The sequence below is a fragment of the Oreochromis niloticus genome, linkage group LG11 (assembly GCF_001858045.2).
Source record: "Oreochromis niloticus isolate F11D_XX linkage group LG11, O_niloticus_UMD_NMBU, whole genome shotgun sequence".
Lineage (NCBI taxonomy): Eukaryota > Metazoa > Chordata > Actinopteri > Cichliformes > Cichlidae > Oreochromis > Oreochromis niloticus.
Genome location: NC_031976.2, coordinates 17601149 through 17620866, shown reverse-complemented (window position 1 = coordinate 17620866; position 19718 = coordinate 17601149). Strand labels below are relative to the sequence as shown.

Below are 19718 nucleotides of genomic sequence, written 5' to 3'. Positions count from 1 at the left end.
GCAGATATTTCTATTTTCAGAGCGCAGCTTTTAGTAAAGCTCGGCCCTACATATCAGTACCACTGGGCTTTGGTCTGTATGTTTCCTGTCACAGATGACTGTCTTTGAAGTGGTTTTTGTCTCAGCAGAGAACAGTCTATTAATGTAGTGACCAGCAAATGAAGTAGGAGGAGAGGAAATCATGTACAACATGTACAGGTATGCAACATTACCATTCAACCACTGTCCTCATTTTTCTCTCTCATTTTCAAAAAAGTTTCATTGTTAATTTGGTTTGGTTTGTGTTTTGTATTCGACAACAACAGCTGTATGATGCTTATACAAGAAGCAGAAATTATTCCTTATCAAAACTTCCTCCATGGTTTGAGCAAAGCAAAATTTAACAAAGAACTGGTTTAGTTAACAGAAAGTCCCCATCTTTAATCACAAAAGGCAAGCCTTTTAGCACTGTAATCAGTGCACCAATCAGAGAGAGCTAACATGAAGAGGAGGGACTGAAGAGACAAAAGAGGAAACCACCCTGGCCCACAGTATAACCTGTGCCCTGACAGACATGTCACTTTAGAAGTCGCTTCACAGTCATGATGCGAGGTAGCTCATCGTTCGCCTTGGAGAATATTCACTAAACATCTGGTAAGTGCCTCATTCATGCAGCTTGTTGCTTCTTAGGTTTCCAACACTTGAAACCACAAGAAGATGCACCTCAACATTTCTCATCTTTGCTCTTTTTAACTGTCTAATCTTTGATCTACTGTAAACACAACGTAGCACTGTGCTACTGATATGTTGCCCGTTGAGGGTTTTATAAATTGGGTTTCAACTCTAGTGCTTTACGTGTGAGCTCTGGAAGGGTTTACTTTAACTACTTCTCTTGTCAAATGTGTAAGTCTTTACATTGACATTGATTATACTTTTACTAAAAGGAGATCAAACCCCTGCTAACTATGGCACAACTCAGGTCTACATTGATCCGAGCAGCTGCAGTGGGAACAATATATTATACCAGGCAGTTTATGACAAATAAACAGTTAGATTAAGACAAATAGATTTAAACCAGGTTAGCGTGAACATTGGGCACAGCGTAAAATAACATTTATAGGCCAGCAGCTTCCAGGAGAGCACCTCTATATGCACTACAGTGAACAATCATAAATTATAAAGTACTACTGGAATTATATAAATGTCACCAGAAAGCCAGCACAGTATTTGAAAACACATTCTAATCACAGTTAAAACGAAAGTGCATGAATTGGCACATAATGCACTCTGAAAGACATCAATAATCCTGAAAGGCCTTTGCAAGTGAGACAAGAACACCAATATACAGCTCAAAGATTTGTTTATGACACATTTCACCAAAAGCTACTTGGACTTAAAATAATGTTGTTATTTAAAATTTTTTTTTTTTTTTTTAATGATTATAAATACATCGTGCAATGTTAGTCTGCTTAATTATATCGTCGTCACCACTGTGACAACTAAAACGCCAAATATATAACTGTTTTAATAATAACATTGTCTTTTATTATCATTATTGGCGCTGTTTTAAGGTAAATGCAGGTCAATTAAAATGACTATGTGGAAAATGGCGAAATTGTACACCAGCAATTTTCATTGTTCTGAAAAGAAAGTTATTTTATATGTAGCTTTGCAAAATCAAAGCACTATATGCGCACATACTTTATATATCTGTGTATTTGAAGCAGTAAATGTCCTAGTGGGAAATACGGGTCAACGGACTTTATATTCATCTATGCGGATGATACGCTTCACTAAACTGACATAAGCTTGATTTGCACACTAATTTCCCTACGGCGTGCTTTCGACACTGTTTATTTAGAAATACACCTTTAATTATTGTCTTGACTGTTTTTTTAAAAAACCTGATAAATGCATGCTCAAATGAAACCTCAAGCTTGCCTTCGAACCCAAGTACACAGAAAAACTAAGTAACTTTGTACTTTCGATAATGGCCTTGCGCCACTGTCACTTTCACTCTCACTGCTCCATGCTATACCACTTACCTACATATGAGACACAGCCAAATAATTGACAAACATAAAATCTACAAATAATTTGAGATGAATTAAAGCAAGCTAAAATGCTTTTAAAAGGCTTTAAAAGATTAAATCGCTTATGTAAAATATTTTCGTGACTTTTTACGCAAGACAAAAGATTTTGATTGGTGCATCATTTATGCACATATTTTTTTAAATTCCAGTAATGAGACAAGTAAATGTCATTTTGTTTCACATTTACTTTTCATTTACAGTCACCATCGAGGTACGGGTATGGGTTTGCAATTGCGCAAAAAAAGACAACAAAAAAAACTTTCTGAAATAGCTCACAGTACTTGTGACCTCTGCTTCAGAAACCGACCGCACACTGTATAATCATAAAGGTTCATTATAGACTTCAGACGGTGTGAAGATGACAAACTCTCAGGCATCCGGTAGTTTTAGCGTACAGCCACAGCCTCTTCATCCATGTATTCTCAATATTAATGTTAAATTCCAAAAAAATACTTACATATTTACATATTCCACCCCTGCAATATCTTGCATCTGATGTTTATTGTACTCAAATATGGTCTTATTGTTGTTGATGTTCAAACTTTTTACTCATGTTTACGCGTGTACAGTCATTAGTCATGGTTTCATATACTGTTAGGGCTTTGTGGCTTTAGAGTGTGTATGTGAACTCTGAATATCAAAGCTTTCACATAAGAGTACATTTCCACACAGCAGCCAGGCATTCAAACATGATAACAGACACAGTAGTGATTGAGGAAAGTTTTCTTGCAAATATGACTCTACAAAAATATACAGAATTTTTTAAAGAATACTTTTAAAAAACAGTTTTAAAAAGTACCTGAAAATGAAATTGAGTTAGACCGGTTCTTTATAATTACACAAATAATAAATATCTTTGTAATAATCATGTTGGGTACATTCTGCCCCCTCAGCTTTCACTATAGGTAATGCTCTTTGGAAAGGGTGGAAAAAAACAGTACAAACCACAGAGAGGTATATCTGTTAATCACAAGCCAATCCGTGCTGCTGTTTTTCAATCTGATTTTCCAACATACAATTTAGCATTTCTAGAAATGTCACATAGCAATGTGGCAAATAGATGGAACAAACTTTCAGACAGAGTGGGCATAATCTGATGGGATATCTCTTTTGGTTTTGGTTTTCTCTTCTCAGACTTTTGATTATACATCTACAACTTCAGACATGATCAGAATCAACAACACCCAATACTTCCACTTCCTGGAGCAGGCTGATGCCTTACGCCGCTCAGGGTCACTCTGTGATGCTATAATTTCGGTAAAGAGTCAAACTTTCAGGGCTCATCGTCTAGTACTAGCCTGTGCTAGCAGAGTTTTAGCACAGCAGCTAGCCCACGGAGACATAGACAGCCCTGTACGCTGCACTCTAGAGTATTTTTCACCTCACACCTTCCAGCAAGTTCTGGATTTCACCTACACGCAAACTCTTGAGGTCTCTGTGAATGATCTGCACCTACTGTTAGAAGCTGCACAACTGCTGGAGATGCAGCCACTGGAGGATCAATGCAGGAAGCAGCTGGACACTCTTGACTGCAAGGCAGAAAAGCAGGAAAAAAGAGACAAAACCACTGATGTCAAAGTAGAAAAGGAGACTCCAGAGGGACAAGATCAACATCCAAACGCAAGTCCATTTCATGAGGATAAACTGCTTAAGAGGTCCTTCCCTGGGAATGAGGCAAGCACTGCTTTGGAAAACCTTTCACCCTCTACTCCTACTAAGACCCACAGCAGTCCATCACCCCCAAGAAAGAAGGCCAAACTCTCCCCTATTTCAGAACCAATTCACAGCAGAAACAGTGCTGTTGCCAAGCCTGCCAGTAGCAATTCCTCTTTCTCTTATCCGTGGACTTTCTCTACAAACATGTGGGACTCTGTGAGCACCTTGAGGCGGATAGCAGAAAACTATCCAAGCTTACTTGCAGCTCATCCTCTTCAGTCACCCAACCAGTCCTCTATACCCTACCCATACTCTCTCTCCAGTCCCCAAATGTTCCCCCTACTAAGTTCTCATTTTCAAACCCCAGGTCAGAACCCCGTAATGGGCTACTCAGGCTTCCACCCCCGCTATGCACAAAACATTTACGCTGGTCCGACTCGAATGGGAAACATAATCAAACAGAGCCTTTTAAAAAGAAAAAGATCGAGCCAGAAAGCATTTCCTGGGACTGTTCAACCTGGTGAAGCAAGGTAAGACACAGTTCGGACATGATTTTGGAAACTTGTTTTTTCTTTTCTTTCCTATTCATTATCTCCAAATTTTTCCTCTAATAGAGTAATGTAGAATCCCCCGATTTGCTCAATTGTTCCTTTGCGACAGCTACCACACCTGACTCACTACTTTTTGGGTAGATATGTGTTAACAAGCCTCCTGCATTTTCCAGCTACATCGGTTTCACCCATTAACCCTTCCTTGCCAGTCCAGGTCTGTGAAATTCTTTTTTGAGAAGCTATCATCCTAGCTTCCACTTCGCAAAAGGGCTAAAAAAAAGATACATTTATAAATGTTCATATATCTATATCTATCTATCTATCTATCTATCTATCTATCTACATATATATATATATATTATACTATACTATATATATGTGTGTATATATACATATATATATATATATATATATATATATATATATATATATATATATATACATATATACATATATATATATACACATATATATATATACTATGTATACTCTTCCTTTATTGTAAGTTTCATTTATCATCATCACTGGCATTAACACAAAAAGTAATAACCCACTTCACCTTGTTTTTATGTGATAATTTAGCGTATACACATTGCGCAGTGTTCCTCTGAGCAAAACCAAATAGAACATAACGGGGAGCCCCCTAAATTTCTCCCCTCCTTTGCAAAATTCGAGAGTTTCCACACACTGAAATCTTCCTTTACTGTTTAGACTGGTCTACCTCTTTTCAGTTTTTTCTTTAGCATTGAGCATGTACTTATAAGTATATTGTGGTTGAAATTTGAGAGGAAGGAAGTTTTAAGTGTCTAAGGGACGTAATTTGTGATAACACATAAAGCAGTAAAACGTATGCAGACTGACTTTTTTCCATGTGCCATTTTGAAGGTGTGCCTTAGAAGTCGGCACACAGAAACCTTTTTTTTTAAAATATATTTGCGGTTTGTGACTTTGGGAGACAAATGAAGGTTTCCGTTTTAAATTAAAGGTATAATTAGTACATTTGTTTTTTTGCAACTGTTAATTTGTGTGTCCTCAGTTACCCCGAAGTGTCCAAAGCCAGCAGAGACAGAGGTCAAGAGTGCCAACACTGCAGTCTACACAATGAGCCGGTGCTGCGGGAGTCAGTCTCTACACAGTTAGGTAATGATATGAGAAACACAAAACACACGCTTTCGATAATCAAAACACACTGAAGCTACATTATTATTGTAAAAGTGATCATCCTGTGTAGAAATGATCATTTTAACAAGATAAAAGTAAAAAGTTCTTTTCATGACCCCTAACCTCTGCAGACTCCAGCTGTGTAGCAACGCAATGGAAAGTGATAAAGAGAGTTGTGGTTTTTGAAAGCAGGGTGCAGCAGGAGCAGTAGTGTGGTTACTAGATACAGCTAGATACATGCAGTACAGTATGTACTGCATCGCAACAGTGGTTTGTCCCATGCCAAAAAAGTCAAACATATTGATTTGTTATGTCGTTCTAATATTAATTTCATCCACACAAAAATTAGTTACACCATCTGTGTGTGTGCATGTTTGTGTGGGTGAGTGTGTGCACACCAAAGTGTACAATCAGCCTGATAAATATTTTATCAGATGGTGAATATCTTTGCTCAATGGAACATTATGATCATGCTTAAACAGATTAGGCAACAGTAAAACTGTGTCTTACCAGCAGCTGCATTTTAAATAAAATTCAGAGTTTTCTTGCTGCTGCATAGAGTAAGGATAGCAGTAAAACCATCTTCATTAGTATTATTATTTTGTAAAAATTAACCAAGAAGCACACATATTATTTCTAGATCTTTACAAAGCAGAGAGAGAAGTGTTCAAACCTTATATGAGGTTAGGTATTTTTTAGCAAGAAGTGATATATTGGACAGGAAATGCACTAATGACAACAGGTCTCAGTAGCTTGTGTTTAGAGTGGTAAGTGTTCGATTGTTGTGGTTTATTCTTTCAATTTCCCCTACTACAGTACACCCCCTTCTCCTCTCAGCATCCTGTCTAAAACTACGAGGCCCATGTTTTTACTTGATAGACCCTAAAAAATATAAGGTAGTGTAAAGCTTCAGTGGTGCTACCTTAACCTCAAAAATCGCACCTTTATAATTTTTAGAGGTGATGTGCGTGCATAGTGACAGGAAGGTAAGCTCATACCAACTGAATTTATTGTCTCGCAACAGGATGCTTAACAAAAATAGATGTGCCTCAGAAATGCAAGTGAAATGCTGTATGTCTAATGCTGTGTGACTAAAATCGGTTTTTAAAGGTCTGGCAAAAACTGTGGTTATTTATTTTGAAACAGCTGGTTGGGTTGGCAAGTCAGAGCAAGAGACTCTGTGAGCATGACTACTAATATCAGCTAAGGCGGGATTATCATTAACAGTTATCTGACAGTTATTTATCAAGAAATCAATTGACACACAATTTTGCAGAGCCAGCTGTGAGCCCGTTAGATCATCTTTTTTCGCAAGATACAAACATCCCAGCATTAATCGAGTTATTTTCAAAATTATTTTCAGATACATTTCCAGGCGATCCACTACCTGGTCGTTCAGCGTGGCAGCTCTACTATAGATTCAGCCATATTTATGCAATATCTTGTTGTCGTGTAGTTCCATTCCAGCTACCGATGCAAACAGCTTCCATCTGACAACATACAAGTTACAACAGAAAATGTCACCACAATATGCATACCAAGATCAGTTTTTTATTTTAAAATCTGATTGTTTTCAAAGGCAAAACCTGCACAGGATGTCGGTTCTGCGGACGAGGAGACGTTACACCGCATGAATCAGAGACCAGAGGAGACCACAGAGGAGAAAAACCCTATCAGTGCCAACATTGCCCTAAGAAGTTTAGTCTCAAACATCAGCTGGACACACACCACCGAGTACACACTGGTAAGCGCATCTCTTCAACAGCAGTGCATCAGCGTATCAGATTATTTACCATTTCTTTTCATACGGGAGCACAGATGTGAGAATTTTCTATTTCTAGAGCAACAGAGAATCCTCTAGCTTGACACTGATGGACAATGATTACCCACAGTAATGACTAATAATTTAGAAAAAAAAAAGAAATTAAATAAAATCTAGTCACAAGTGTTAACCTAGTTACAAAATTAAGTCAGATAAATCTGCCCAGTATGTATTTACCAACTCTGACTTTAAAAAGCATGTTTGAAAATAACAACAGCAATAAAGGTCTAACGTTGTTTAAGTCACTGGGACTTGGAAAGTCATATCAGAGACATGGCATGGCACGCTACAGCCAAATTAAGGAACTTATGAATAACTGTCACTGTTATATCATTTTTTAAGTATCCTCATTATAATAACTAAGAAGTTTTTGTGTTTTTCAGAGAGTGTCTGCTCTTTTTAAATGTACAACCGGGCCCATGTGCATTACTGCAGAACATCTTCGGAAGTAGAGAGTTTTCCACTCATTCTAATACTATGAAGCTAACCTTGCAGAATATGAAACTTGCAGACTTGAAACTTGCATGCAACTGAGAATCTAGTCAACAAAGGGCATTGTGTCTGTATTTAATTGCAAAGCAACACTATACATTGAGAAAATACTAAATAGTAAAGAAAATACATTTCCAAAACACACCATCCTTAAAGCTTTATTATTAAGATTACTTTGGAGACACTGACATTAGAAATATTCACCATGATGAATGTCTAGAATTTGCTCAGCATATTGGATTTTTGGGATTGTAGGATTCAGAAGCTTAAAGCAAAAGAAGACAATTTAAAAATGAATTGCACTGATGGAAAGGACATTAGTTTAAATTGAGGTCTGTTTAGCTACAGAAATGGTAATGAACATGAGTCGGTCTTTCAGATAGGCCAATGTGTTCTAGGATAGATCTGCTACATAATAACATCTTTTAAGAGCAATTTTGATGTCTCACATATCAACGAGTATCTGAAAGACTGAAACAAGACACTAAAAAAAGAAATTCCCAGGTATATTACTTCATAAATAAGTCACTTGTTTTTCAGGCATTCACACACTTAGATGTTTAAAAGCTCTTTGGAAAGGATTTTGTTTTAGAGTTTTATCACTACCTGTTAAACCATGTAGACTTTCTTATAAGCACAGATTTCGTCAGCACATTTTCTTAATATGAAAATGTAAGTTTTTTCTCTGAATGACTAAGCTGATATTTATCTATTTCATTTTGTGTTGCTTTGACCTACAATCAAATAGAAAAACCGACTTAGTGGAAAACAGATGCATGTGGTGCAAAGCTGGATGATTTGCATAAAAGTGCCCCAGTTTATGTTCACTCATTTAAGAAGTGTATCTGTTGAGAGCGAAAGAAAAATTGACCCAATAAACAGTTTTAGGATTTAACTAAATATTAAACATTGCATGTACAGCAGAATTTATGCCAACCAATAAAATTTACATTTGCAACCAGATTAGAACCAATTCAGTATCCAAATTGTGAGATGTGTTCTCACCGTCTATATTACAGTCTGTTGGTCATGACATTTAATAGTGATCAGGGGAAAAAAAACGTTTTTACAGAAAATGATAATGGCACAGTAAAATTGACCTTTGACCTTACAGATATAGAATGTAATTTTACCCTAACAGACATTTGTACAAAATCTTTTATTTATCTGATGAATTCTTGAAGTAGGGCCAAAAAAGGTACTTTGAGAGTTCACTGTGTGAAACTGACTTTGACAATCAAATTCATCAGTTTGTTCTTGATAACAAGTGAATGTTTGCACAAATTATGAAAAAGGAAAAAAAAAATCCCTTGAGGCTTTCAAGGACGTATGCAGCCTACATAAATACAGACAACCCAAAAAAACATGACCCCACATACTACGTCTACTGCGCAGAGGCCCGCGGTAAATAGACTGTAAAACGCTGAAAATAAATATGTTTTAAACACCCTTTCTCAAGTGAGCGCTCCTCTCTTCCACCTCCTTTCTCTTCCTTCCTGTGCCCCCTACCCTGATCTTTCGTCTCTCTGCTTCAAGGCGAAAAACCATTCGAGTGTCGCCTCTGTGGTCAACGTTCACGGGACTACTCGGCCATGATCAAGCACCTGCGGACTCACGGCGGGGCCGCGCCATACCAGTGCACAGTGTGCCTGGAGTTCTGCAGCAGCCTGGTCGCCATGCAGAGACACATCAAGAGCCACGCAGTGCAAGACTTCCCCCCTGACTGGAGCATCAACAGCACCTACCTGTACATCTCCCACATCTGAGCTATGCCTCACAATCCAACTGCCTCTATCAACGCAAAGTTCTCAAGAGTGTAGCTGTAATGTGTACCTCTCAGCTATAGTCATTACATAGCCTACACACAGCTAAGCATCAATTATATTTCTAAAGGTAATATTTTTAAAAAAAAGTATGTATCCAAATCCAGAGGGCCATTAAACACTTACCCCTAAGTGAAATGCAGGATTACAAACTGGAGTGTAGCAGTAACTTGTATACAAACTGAAACTGTTCTGTATTCGCCGTCAAAACTACAGAACAGATCAATACAGCACTAATTTCCAGTGACATGTCAGAAAAAAGGTATTGAAAGTGTTTACCATGCATTAAAGCCACATCAACAGCTTATCCTCATCGAATGACGCAGGCATCTTCTCTCCGACTTTCATTATCACTTGACTGTCGTATAATCTTTGTGTGTGTGACTTAGGTTTACAGCACCCTCTTGAGGAGAACCACAGTAACATTACGACAAATTTCAACTGAAATATGCAACACAATGTCCAAATCTATCTTATTCTGGACAGAAAGAAAGGAGACTTATCCAGAAACAGTCAAGATGAGTTTAAGCTGTAGCAGTACTGCTGAGAGAACTGGCAGCAAAAATGTTAATATGACAAAAAAAAACAAAAACAGGTTAAAGGAGGCTAAAATTTAGCAAAGATGACACCTGTCCTCTCATTAATAGTAACTAGTTAGATTATAATAAGAGTATTATCACAGAGCTTTTGCATCTATACCAAGCTTGATAGTGAGAATAGCCGGGCGCTTTCTTTTCTTTATTGGACGTGCTGTAGTAAAGGTCACTCAGAGGTAGGCTTGCCAACTGAAATACCTCCATAAAAGGTCCATACAAGTTTCGGGGTTGAAATTATTACATACATATTATGTATGTTTGCACACTGCTTCCTGGAATGAGTTTTCAGTGAAGCTCTTGGGTCTGTTTCCATCAAAATGTATTGGTTGATTTGTACAGCATTATCCTAAATGTGTATTAGCTGTGAAATAAATAAATAAACATTATTCATCTTTCACTCTAATTTTTTTGCATACATACATACAGATGTTGAGGTAAATAAATGTAAAATGCAAAGCGAAAAATGTTTACATTACTTACACATAGCAAGTACCCTTATTTTTCACCTTGTTTTTAAATACATACATTGACGTAAATACATGTAGTTATAAAAATAAAATGCAAAATGATATATATATATATATATATATATATACACGCATGAGTGTGTGTGTGTACATATATATATAAATATATATATATATACACACGCATGAGTGTGTGTGTATATATATATGTATATATATATATATGTACTCCTATGTATATATAGGAGTATATATATATATACAGGAGTGAGTGAGTGAGTGAGTGAGTGTGTATATATGTGCTATAATAAGATGAAAGGTCCCATTAACTAAACACATCAGAATCTGAGAATTTGTTTCACATTATATTATGATATAATGTGATTATATTATAATATAATAATTATAATATAATTTAGATATAATATATCTAAATGTTCAGTTAGCCATTAGAACCTCACACAGGATCCGTCCAATTGTGATCAATGCGGTGGTAGTACATGTTGTAAAGACATGCATTTGTTTTCCTGGTCCGCTTTTGAAGGTTTGGTTCCAGTCGGTCTGTTTGGTATTGGTTAAAGTCAATGTAATGGCCTTATAAGTAACATATTGTGTGTTTGCGTGAGGATGTGTGGCGGTGTTTGCTTATATTTAGTACATGTACGGTGCATCTCACAAAGGCCGTACTTCATCCAAACAGCGGTGCAGCACCTCGCAGCAAAAAAATGATTACGTTTGTTAAAAGTCGCGCAGCTCAGTTCCGTCTTTTGCACGGTTTCGCAGAGGGCGTAATAGAAGACGTCTGCGCGCACAAAAGTGGCCGGATTCTCGGTGCCGCTCCTGTGTCTGACTTCCTTCCCTGCTCTGTGCAGCTTCACGCTGCTTCCGTTAAAAAAAAGAGAGGGGGGGGGGACTATTTTAAGCGATACGAGGCGGAGATACACTAGTACGCTTCTGAAACGCGTTGCGGCGCGTCTGGTTAAATTTTTTTTTTCTTTTTTTTGTGAGTGGGCGCTATCAGCTCCGACTGCTGCGTAGGAGCCGGAAAGTGACGCAGTCGCAAGTGGGTATTCCCGGGCAATTGGGAGGGGGGGGATACGAGAACCAAGTCCGTAGGTACAATACCAGTCACAGATCATGTCAAATTTCGTTTGTGTAAATAAACTGTATCGTGCCAGAAAGGTGCAAACTCCATGTAGCCACGTGGAGCTTAGCACCAAAATAACACAACCGCTGTAAAATTTGACATTTTGATGCAGTCATTTACATTTATGCATCATATTCTCACCAAGCTTGTTTTTCCCAACCACTTTTACAAAACGATTTATTTTTTTTATTTTTTATTTTTGCTTTAAAGTGAACCATACTACTGATTATTCATATGCTGCAGATTTTTGTGGCAAAATTACAACAAAAGAACTTGAAACATGTTGCAAGCGCGACTCTTTCGGGCTTCTGTCGAAACCAGTGGCTGAAACTGTGATCATAGGTCAATTTTGGCAGCAAAAACACAAAAGTAGAAATATGTTGCATGTGTCATGTTAGCAAAGTACCTTGGAGAGTTATTAGGAAGCCTGGCTAAGGCCTTATTGGCTGCCTGCTCTCATCTGTTATGTTAAAAAGCTCTCTTTACCACTTGCATAGTCTTCTCTTGCCTTTTCCTCCGAAACCACAGGGAGTAACTAACACAACATTGCAATGCTTAAATACACTGCTGCTATTTATTTAGCTGCATGAGATTAAACGCAGGTTTGTCTTGGACATACCACAGACGAGAAAAAAAGACATTTCAGTAAGTACTAAAATCAAGAATTGGCTGTTGCTTCAAGTTTCCTAAGAATAGTAAGTCTGCAAGAATTTATGCTGTAAAATTCCATGTGTATTGCTATAGTGTAAAGCTGGACTTGAGTGCCAACAATACTTTAGGACAAAGTTAGCAAACAGTCAATTCAAAATATTTATTATGTATATTTAAACCTGTCCTTCTACAGTGAAATGCTGGTGTCATCTGTTTAAAACAAAAGCTTCATACTGAGAAACTGTTCATGACCAATTCAGCTTTAAAAAGGTTAAAATGTCTTATGCCATGCTTTTTTCTGTACCCTCTTCACTTTCATTGCCTTCTGATGCTCTCTCCTCCTGAATGTTATCAATAGTGAATCCTCCATGGGGTGGTTGCTTGTCTTTGTCTTCTTCAGTCATTCCCTCTGTCCAGCTTTCCCAGTTTTGGCAGGTTCTGTGGTTTTGGACTTTGCAGTCAGCCAGAGCCATTAGCTGGTGTGCCTGGCTGGCACTGCAGTTAGGTAGTGGTACCTTGTAGGTGGTGTGGAATCGACGCAGGTCCACTCTGAATGAGCCCTTCTCCAGCGTCATGCATGGTTCAAAGCGAGCACCCCACTCAATCTCTGTTTCAATATAGGATGTTTTGGCTTGGCACATCATCCCTGTGTTTAAAATAATGGCAAGGAAGTGCCTGTTAGTTTTGATTCTGTCAAACAAGTGAAATCACCGTCTTAAACTGAAGTGCACATCATTTGCCACAAGATGTCTCTGGTGTGTTTGAATCCACACACATTCGGATTTACCAAAATAAGAAAGTAGGAACTTGTCATAAAAAGTACCAACTGGCCAAATTTAGATGAGCGATACTGATTTTATTTTTTTTTTTGTGAGGTTTGCTTTATTTTTACATTGACATTAACAATTTCGAACCGCAGAAGTATTGGGGAAAAAGGAAGGTTTTGATTTTACTAGAAATATGTACAAATTACTTAGTTTGTTGTTCCTAAAGAGTTTCACCATAAGAAATTATATTTTCTTTCAAACTGAGATTGGCAACACTTTATTTGGAAGAACAGTTTCTATTTGAACTTGATTCCCATTTTAAGTTGCAAAGATAGCATCACTGAAAGGTTTGAATACCTAATCTACAGTCATATGAAAAAGAAAGCACACTCTCCTTCAAGTCTAAGGTTTGACACATTCTAATAAGAAAAATTGTCTATTCCTTCCAGGCTAAAGGAAAATATGATGATTTATTGCAGTGTGTCATTATTTCTTTGACAGAAAGTGAGACAAAATGCAGAAGCAGTGGGTGAAAAATCTAGTACCAGCTGTCTGACAGCTGAAGCTTCACCCATATTGGGTCATGCAAGAGGATCATGATCTTAAGCCCAGCAGCCAAATCTGCAACAGAATGGCTGAAAAAGAAAAAAACCACAGTGTTGCAGTGGCCTTTCACTATACAACTTATTTTGTCTGGACCTTAACATGTTTGAAATGTTGTGCTTGAGCTCTGCGAGACTTGTGTATAAATACGTACCTGCAATCCTAACTTCTTCTAGCTGATGCTTGGAAATTCCGGAATAATTATATGCACTTCAATTTTTCACACACTGCTTCTGCATTTTGCTTCAGTTTTTGTTAAATAAACAATGACACAGCATGATACCATGTGATATGTGTCTGTTGTTATTCATCTTTATTGAGTTTTATTATGGCCTAGTTGGAAAATCTTAGAACTGAAAAAGCATGCACTTTTTTTTCACGGCTGCTGAAGAATGTATGAAACAAACCACAAGGTCATAATTTGCAGCAAGAAAACTATCTAGAATCTTTAGGAACCACGCAAAAAAAAAAAAAAAAAAGCAGTATCAGAAGTTTAGGTTGGTGGTGTGTTATTTTGCACCTATTTCCACAACGGTGGACAAAGTCTAAAATTAAGAAGAAAAAAGGGTTTCAAAAAACAACAGAAATAAAACTTAAAAAAAAAAAAAAGCCTAAAAAACATCTGTGGTGACAATACCAGATATTGTCACCACTCTGATAGTTTCGGAATGATGCAGTTGAGCTTGAGCACTACATGGGAAAGGAAACTCAGATGTAGATATGTAATTGTTTTTAATTAAAAATACCTCTGCAAGTGAATAAGACACTGTTTTCCATGTCAAACAGATGTCAAATAAACTGTTAAATATTTATATTCTGACGACATTGTGGAAAGACAGTTTTCCCATCATTTACGCAGGAAACTGAACGACTTGTTGGCCTTCTCATAAATATTCCAAGATTTAAACTTTGAAGCTTGGTAGACAGACTTTCTCTAGGCAAACAATCATAGTTTTAGGAAATTGCACAGTTTACTCATCAGACGCTTCATCAAAGTCTGTTGTCTTTTATGACACTTAACCTCAATGTGCTTTTACAGCTCAGAAGGCTGGAAATTAAATAAGGGGAAGCTTGTTGTCGCTGTTTCAGTGGAAGTAGCTTTTTTTTAAACCGTGAAACATTTTTAAATGTTCTTCATTCTTACTAACTCATAACTCATTATACAAAGTAAACCGTGACCTGAATGAAAAGTTCTTGAAACATTACAGCATTTATCTGCTTGACCTGACTATCCACGCCAGTAACAGCTGTGCAGCCAGTACCAAGGACATTTTTGTGGAGAAACATTAAACAAAAGATTAGAAACATCTGCAAGTGTTTAACTTCCAGATGAGGATGAAATAAACACTACCTCAAATAACCCCCACACGGGCCCCGGGAGTTTCTGCAGCCACATTCTAAGTTGTGTCTGCAAAACCATAAAAATAGTTCAGACTAAAATGTTGCAAACATGAGGTAAATAAAAAAGAAGCTTCCAGCTGGCTGTGAGAACTTTTTCTGAATCAGTTGTTAGCTGTCTCACATATGGGATGGTAAGCTTGCACGCAGACAACTGAAGAGAACTGCTTCAAAGTAAGAAAGATCAGAGTTTCTTCTCTTCCAGTACAAGACAGGAATTTTGTTACTTTTTTATCACAGGGGTATCCCAGGTTTCTGTGTGTCAAGAGTGCACACACAGCAAAAGAGCAGTGTAAAACTGAACTGTAACGACTGTATGAGAACCACGAGGTTGGGTGTAGTCAACAGCTGTAAATAATTAGGATAAACCTTAGTCATGTTCATGTATTACTAAATTTTACCAAGCCCTCTTCCAGAAACAGTGAGTGGGATTTTTTTTCATGTGTGGTTTTTTTTAGATGTCTGACCCACAACAAAAAATCCTTCTTCTGTAGCCCTACAGTGAAGGAAAAAAAAAATCAATGACTGAGTGAACACTGCATCCCTGTTTCCTGATTCCTGAAAACTATTATTAATGAGGCTACTAAGTGGCAGTGCAGGGGGAAATGATTAGCACTGCAGCCTCAGATCGAGAGGGTTGTTCTGAAAGGTGTTTTGATCATTTCTCTGTACTTGCGTAGCTTTTCTATGGAAATTCCATGCTTCCTCCCACTGAACATGCTTCCTCTCACCTCCAATGACATTCTTGCAAAAAACCCATTCCCCAAAAACCAAGTCAAAGTAAAATGTTTTGCAGTTGTTTTATACTAAAATGGGACTTTTGGAGGTAGAAGTAGTTTTTTGTTGTTGTTTTTTTTATTAATAAACTCAATTACTCACCTGTGGCCTCAACAATTCCTTCTAAAATAATGATTATCTCAAACTGCTGTCTTCTGAGTTGCTCTGGACCCAGCTCCCACAGCGGACTGTCGCAGTCAATATTGTGCTGAATGACTTGAGGCTCCACCAGGAAAAGTCGGTCTGAGCCAGTTTCATAACCAAGGTTAATCTCTGTCTGCTCGAGAGGCAAGAACTCTCCCTCTGCTGTTTGCCGAGACTTGATTAACTTTGCACGAACCTTTGCGTCCACCATGTGACTTTCTCTGAGGTCTCCCAGGCGGAACATCAAGCAGAGCTGGTCATCCCGGTTAGCAATGACACACGTGCGACTGAAAAGAAGTGTCTCCGCTCGCTTCTTAGGTCGGGATATTTTAACAAACATGCAGCCAACCATGAGGGCATCTATCATGGACCCAACAATGCATTGCGTCATGACCAGCACCACACCCTCGTGGCAGCTGGGAGACACAGTGCGTGACCCATAACCAATGGTGCGCTGTGTCTCCACTGAGAAAAGAAGAGCAGAGATGAAATCATCTACACCCAAATAGCAGGGTGTGGGGTCTATGAGGTTTTCTTCAGGGGTGCTGAGTGGCTTCACCTTTTCTAGGTCACCTCTAAAGAAAGCATTCAAGAAGTAGAGCACAGCAAAGAAAAACCAGGTGAGAATGTAGCACATCATGAAGACGAATAAGAACCATCTGTACTGGAGGTCCACAAAAGAAGTAAAGATATCAGACAGGAAACGGCCCCTTTCCGAAATATGACAAAGGTTGACTCTGCACTTTCCATCTTTGGCGACATAGCGAAGTTGTTCTCTTGTTTCTGGAGCGATGGTAGGGGTTTGGTTAGTTTCACTCTCTAGAAGTTTACTCCTGGCCTTTGCAAGCTTCTCCATCTCTCTAGCAGGGCTGGATATGTTGCTTTTTGCCGGTGAGAGCGGCGTGCTGTGGAGCGGACTGTGGGTAATGACATGAAGGGGACTGATGCAGCCGATTTCAGGCACACTGAGGGCATGGCGAGGGTAACGTGAAACACTCTTGGTCTCCCTGAGTGAGCAACGACGCAAGAGGTCTTGTTCTCTATCTATAAGACAATGAGTGTAAGAGGGAAGCAAAGAAATGTTGCCTCGGTGAGGAATATCTGTTGCGCTTTTGTGGCGTTGCCTTGCTATTGTAAGGTCAGAAAAAGTCCCTGGCATGATGTCTGGGAGAGGAAGAGGTGTGTCTGTCTCTGGCTGGAAGGGAAAAAAAAGATTTTTAGTGTGCTTGCAAATTTATGGAGGTCATTTCAGTTCACTGGGATAGACTCCAGCCTCACTGTGGATAAATTAGGTTATGGCTGAATGGAGGAAAAAATGCAGGGGAAAAAGCAGCTACATGGTAAATCCAGGGGGAGCAAACATCCTCTTTTTTTGCACTTGTTGACTTAGGACACTTTTAGTGACTTTTGTTGACTAAAAACCTATATTACATTATTTATTTCACCATTCATTTACCACACAGAGAAGGCATTGTTTAAATATGTTAAAGTTTTCTTTAAGCAAACAGTATTATTAAAGTTGTTCATGACTGGGCCAAGTGTCCTTTTTTTTGGAAATCAAAATATGAATCACCCTATTAAATCAGCATTTCATAATACAGCCCACAAGTACTTAGATAATGCAAATATAGTCTCTTGAGAACTGAGGAAAATGTTTCAGTTTAACTTTTTTTGTGATTCCCTGCCTCACCGGAGCTAAAAGAGACCATGCAAACACATGAGATATCATTGGAAAGGCCAGAATGTCCTCTATTGTGCACATCAGGACTTAGCCAAAAATAAGACTGAGGTTGGCTTTTCAAAGGCTATTTTGTTCTTCAGAAATAAAGTGGAAACATCGTCATACAAAAATTCATCAAAGTGCTATGAAAACTGTTACATTCATAATATTATCACACAAGGGCAAACTGGAAAAGACTGTGTGTGACCAACTTCTAAGATTTTTTTTAATCAAAAAACTTTCAGGTTTGACTTTACAAAGACATTTTGGGAAAAAAAAAGTTTGGAAAACAAAACTCACTGTCTTACATTTATTGAATAACTCTTGCACTGAACCTCATCCCCCGAAGGTGTGGAATGGACAACCATGACAGATTTCGGTTGACAGGGCATAGATGTTCGCCGTCCCCTCAGTTCATCCTGGGTGGTCGTGGGAGGTTCCATGGCTAGTGGCTACCCTACTCATTTATGTCAACTTGGAGCCAGGACAGCATGTCTTCTCCAGATCATAGTCTTTTCTTCCAGTCGATCACATCAAAGAAATCCAAAAGTAAAAATCACTTGCAGCAGAGAATTGTGATCGAGTGCAAAGTCTTCCCATGGATTGAAAATACAAGAACAGAAGACCAGATTTTCATCAGGGTTTGGACTTTTAAACATGCAATAATAGAGTCAACATTATTACTCTTGCTAGCATCATCGTGACTGGCAATGAAATTCTGAGGTAATTTCTGGATGACTCAGAGTAAAATTAATCCAGTGGTTACATCCAGAATGAACTATTCTCTGAGTAGCTCTGTGGTGGCCAGATGCAAAGCATTTCCTTTTAAGGCAATGTTTCTAAAGAGACCGAAAAATGGACACTGACGAGCAAAACACACACAAACAGAAAGCATTAGCTAGGTAAGCTGGACTAAGCCTAATCATGCTGTCTCAGCCTTCTGCAGAGTAGGGTAGAGTGGACTCAGCTACTGTCTTATATAGGAAGGACAGAGTACTAAGGTTATGTGACCCTTGGCATAGTTCAAATAATCCTAAAAAGGCTAAAAATGAATCTAACGCGGCAGAAAGTTTGAAATGTACCGGAGGTCAGATATATTAAGTTGACAGGGGGGGAGATCATGGTAATATCTACGTAATCCTTACAGAGGATCTTTTTTTAAATTCCGTATGTGAAATGAAATGAAAACGATAATATGCTTTTTAAAAGGCGTCAGTCGTGCATAAACACTATAAATATGTCATGTTTGCCCATTAGTAGGTGGTTGTTATTGGCAAATGTTGACGTGATAAGTGAAGTTCAGCTTTTAAAAATGAATAACCAAAAAACGTGCAAATTCTTTACATCCTTTTTTATTCCTCTTTTCTTCTCACACTCCAGCCTTTACTCGCACAAGTGACTTATATGTCACGCCGGTGACAAGTCACACCATTGCAACACACAAAAGTAGCCACTTGGATGTCAGCAGTTGTGAAAGTCATCTGACATTGTATCAACACAATGTATCACATTGTAAAATTCCTAAAGTCAGTAATTTTTTTTTCACTGACTCGTCCTTGGCCAGGGTACTCCAGTCAGATTAGTACACGACCTGCTCTGTCTCACGAAGGGAGGAAGGGAGGCGCATCCGTGATATCGGTTCCAAAGCAAACACGCAGACAGGCGACCCCCTTAAGAAAACAACTCCCCTACCTTTGCCTCAGTAAAGGGTAAGGGCATTTTAAACTCTACACCGTCACTTTATAGCCCAATAACGGAGTGAGTTTAAATATTTCGATTTCACTCCGAAATAGTTTGTATAATTGGGAATTGTCCCTTGCTTGCATCCTAATATCAAACTGGTCTAACATTTGACCAGCTTTCATTAAAAA

At 38.3% G+C, this 19718-nt stretch overlaps 2 protein-coding genes across 2 annotated transcripts; one reads left to right on the top strand and one right to left on the bottom strand.

The window, feature by feature from the left end:
* zbtb32 (zinc finger and BTB domain containing 32) lies at positions 1–10565 on the top strand. Its single transcript, XM_005472503.4, has 6 exons — positions 1–198; positions 306–633; positions 3207–4258; positions 5316–5419; positions 7020–7184; positions 9291–10565. Exons 3-6 carry the CDS (start codon positions 3237–3239, stop codon positions 9518–9520), a joined length of 1521 nt encoding a protein of 506 aa, XP_005472560.1. The 5' UTR covers positions 1–198; positions 306–633; positions 3207–3236; the 3' UTR covers positions 9521–10565.
* A 362-nt stretch (positions 10566–10927) lies between these two features.
* kcnj20 (potassium inwardly rectifying channel subfamily J member 20) lies at positions 10928–19370 on the bottom strand. The gene is made up of 3 exons (XM_003454415.5): positions 18156–19370; positions 16086–17322; positions 10928–13084 (listed from the first exon to the last, which is right to left on the bottom strand). The coding sequence occupies exons 1-3, from the start codon at positions 18288–18290 to the stop codon at positions 12720–12722; spliced, it is 1737 nt and encodes a 578-aa protein (XP_003454463.2). The 5' UTR covers positions 18291–19370; the 3' UTR covers positions 10928–12719.
* Positions 19371–19718: the final 348 nt, after the last annotated feature.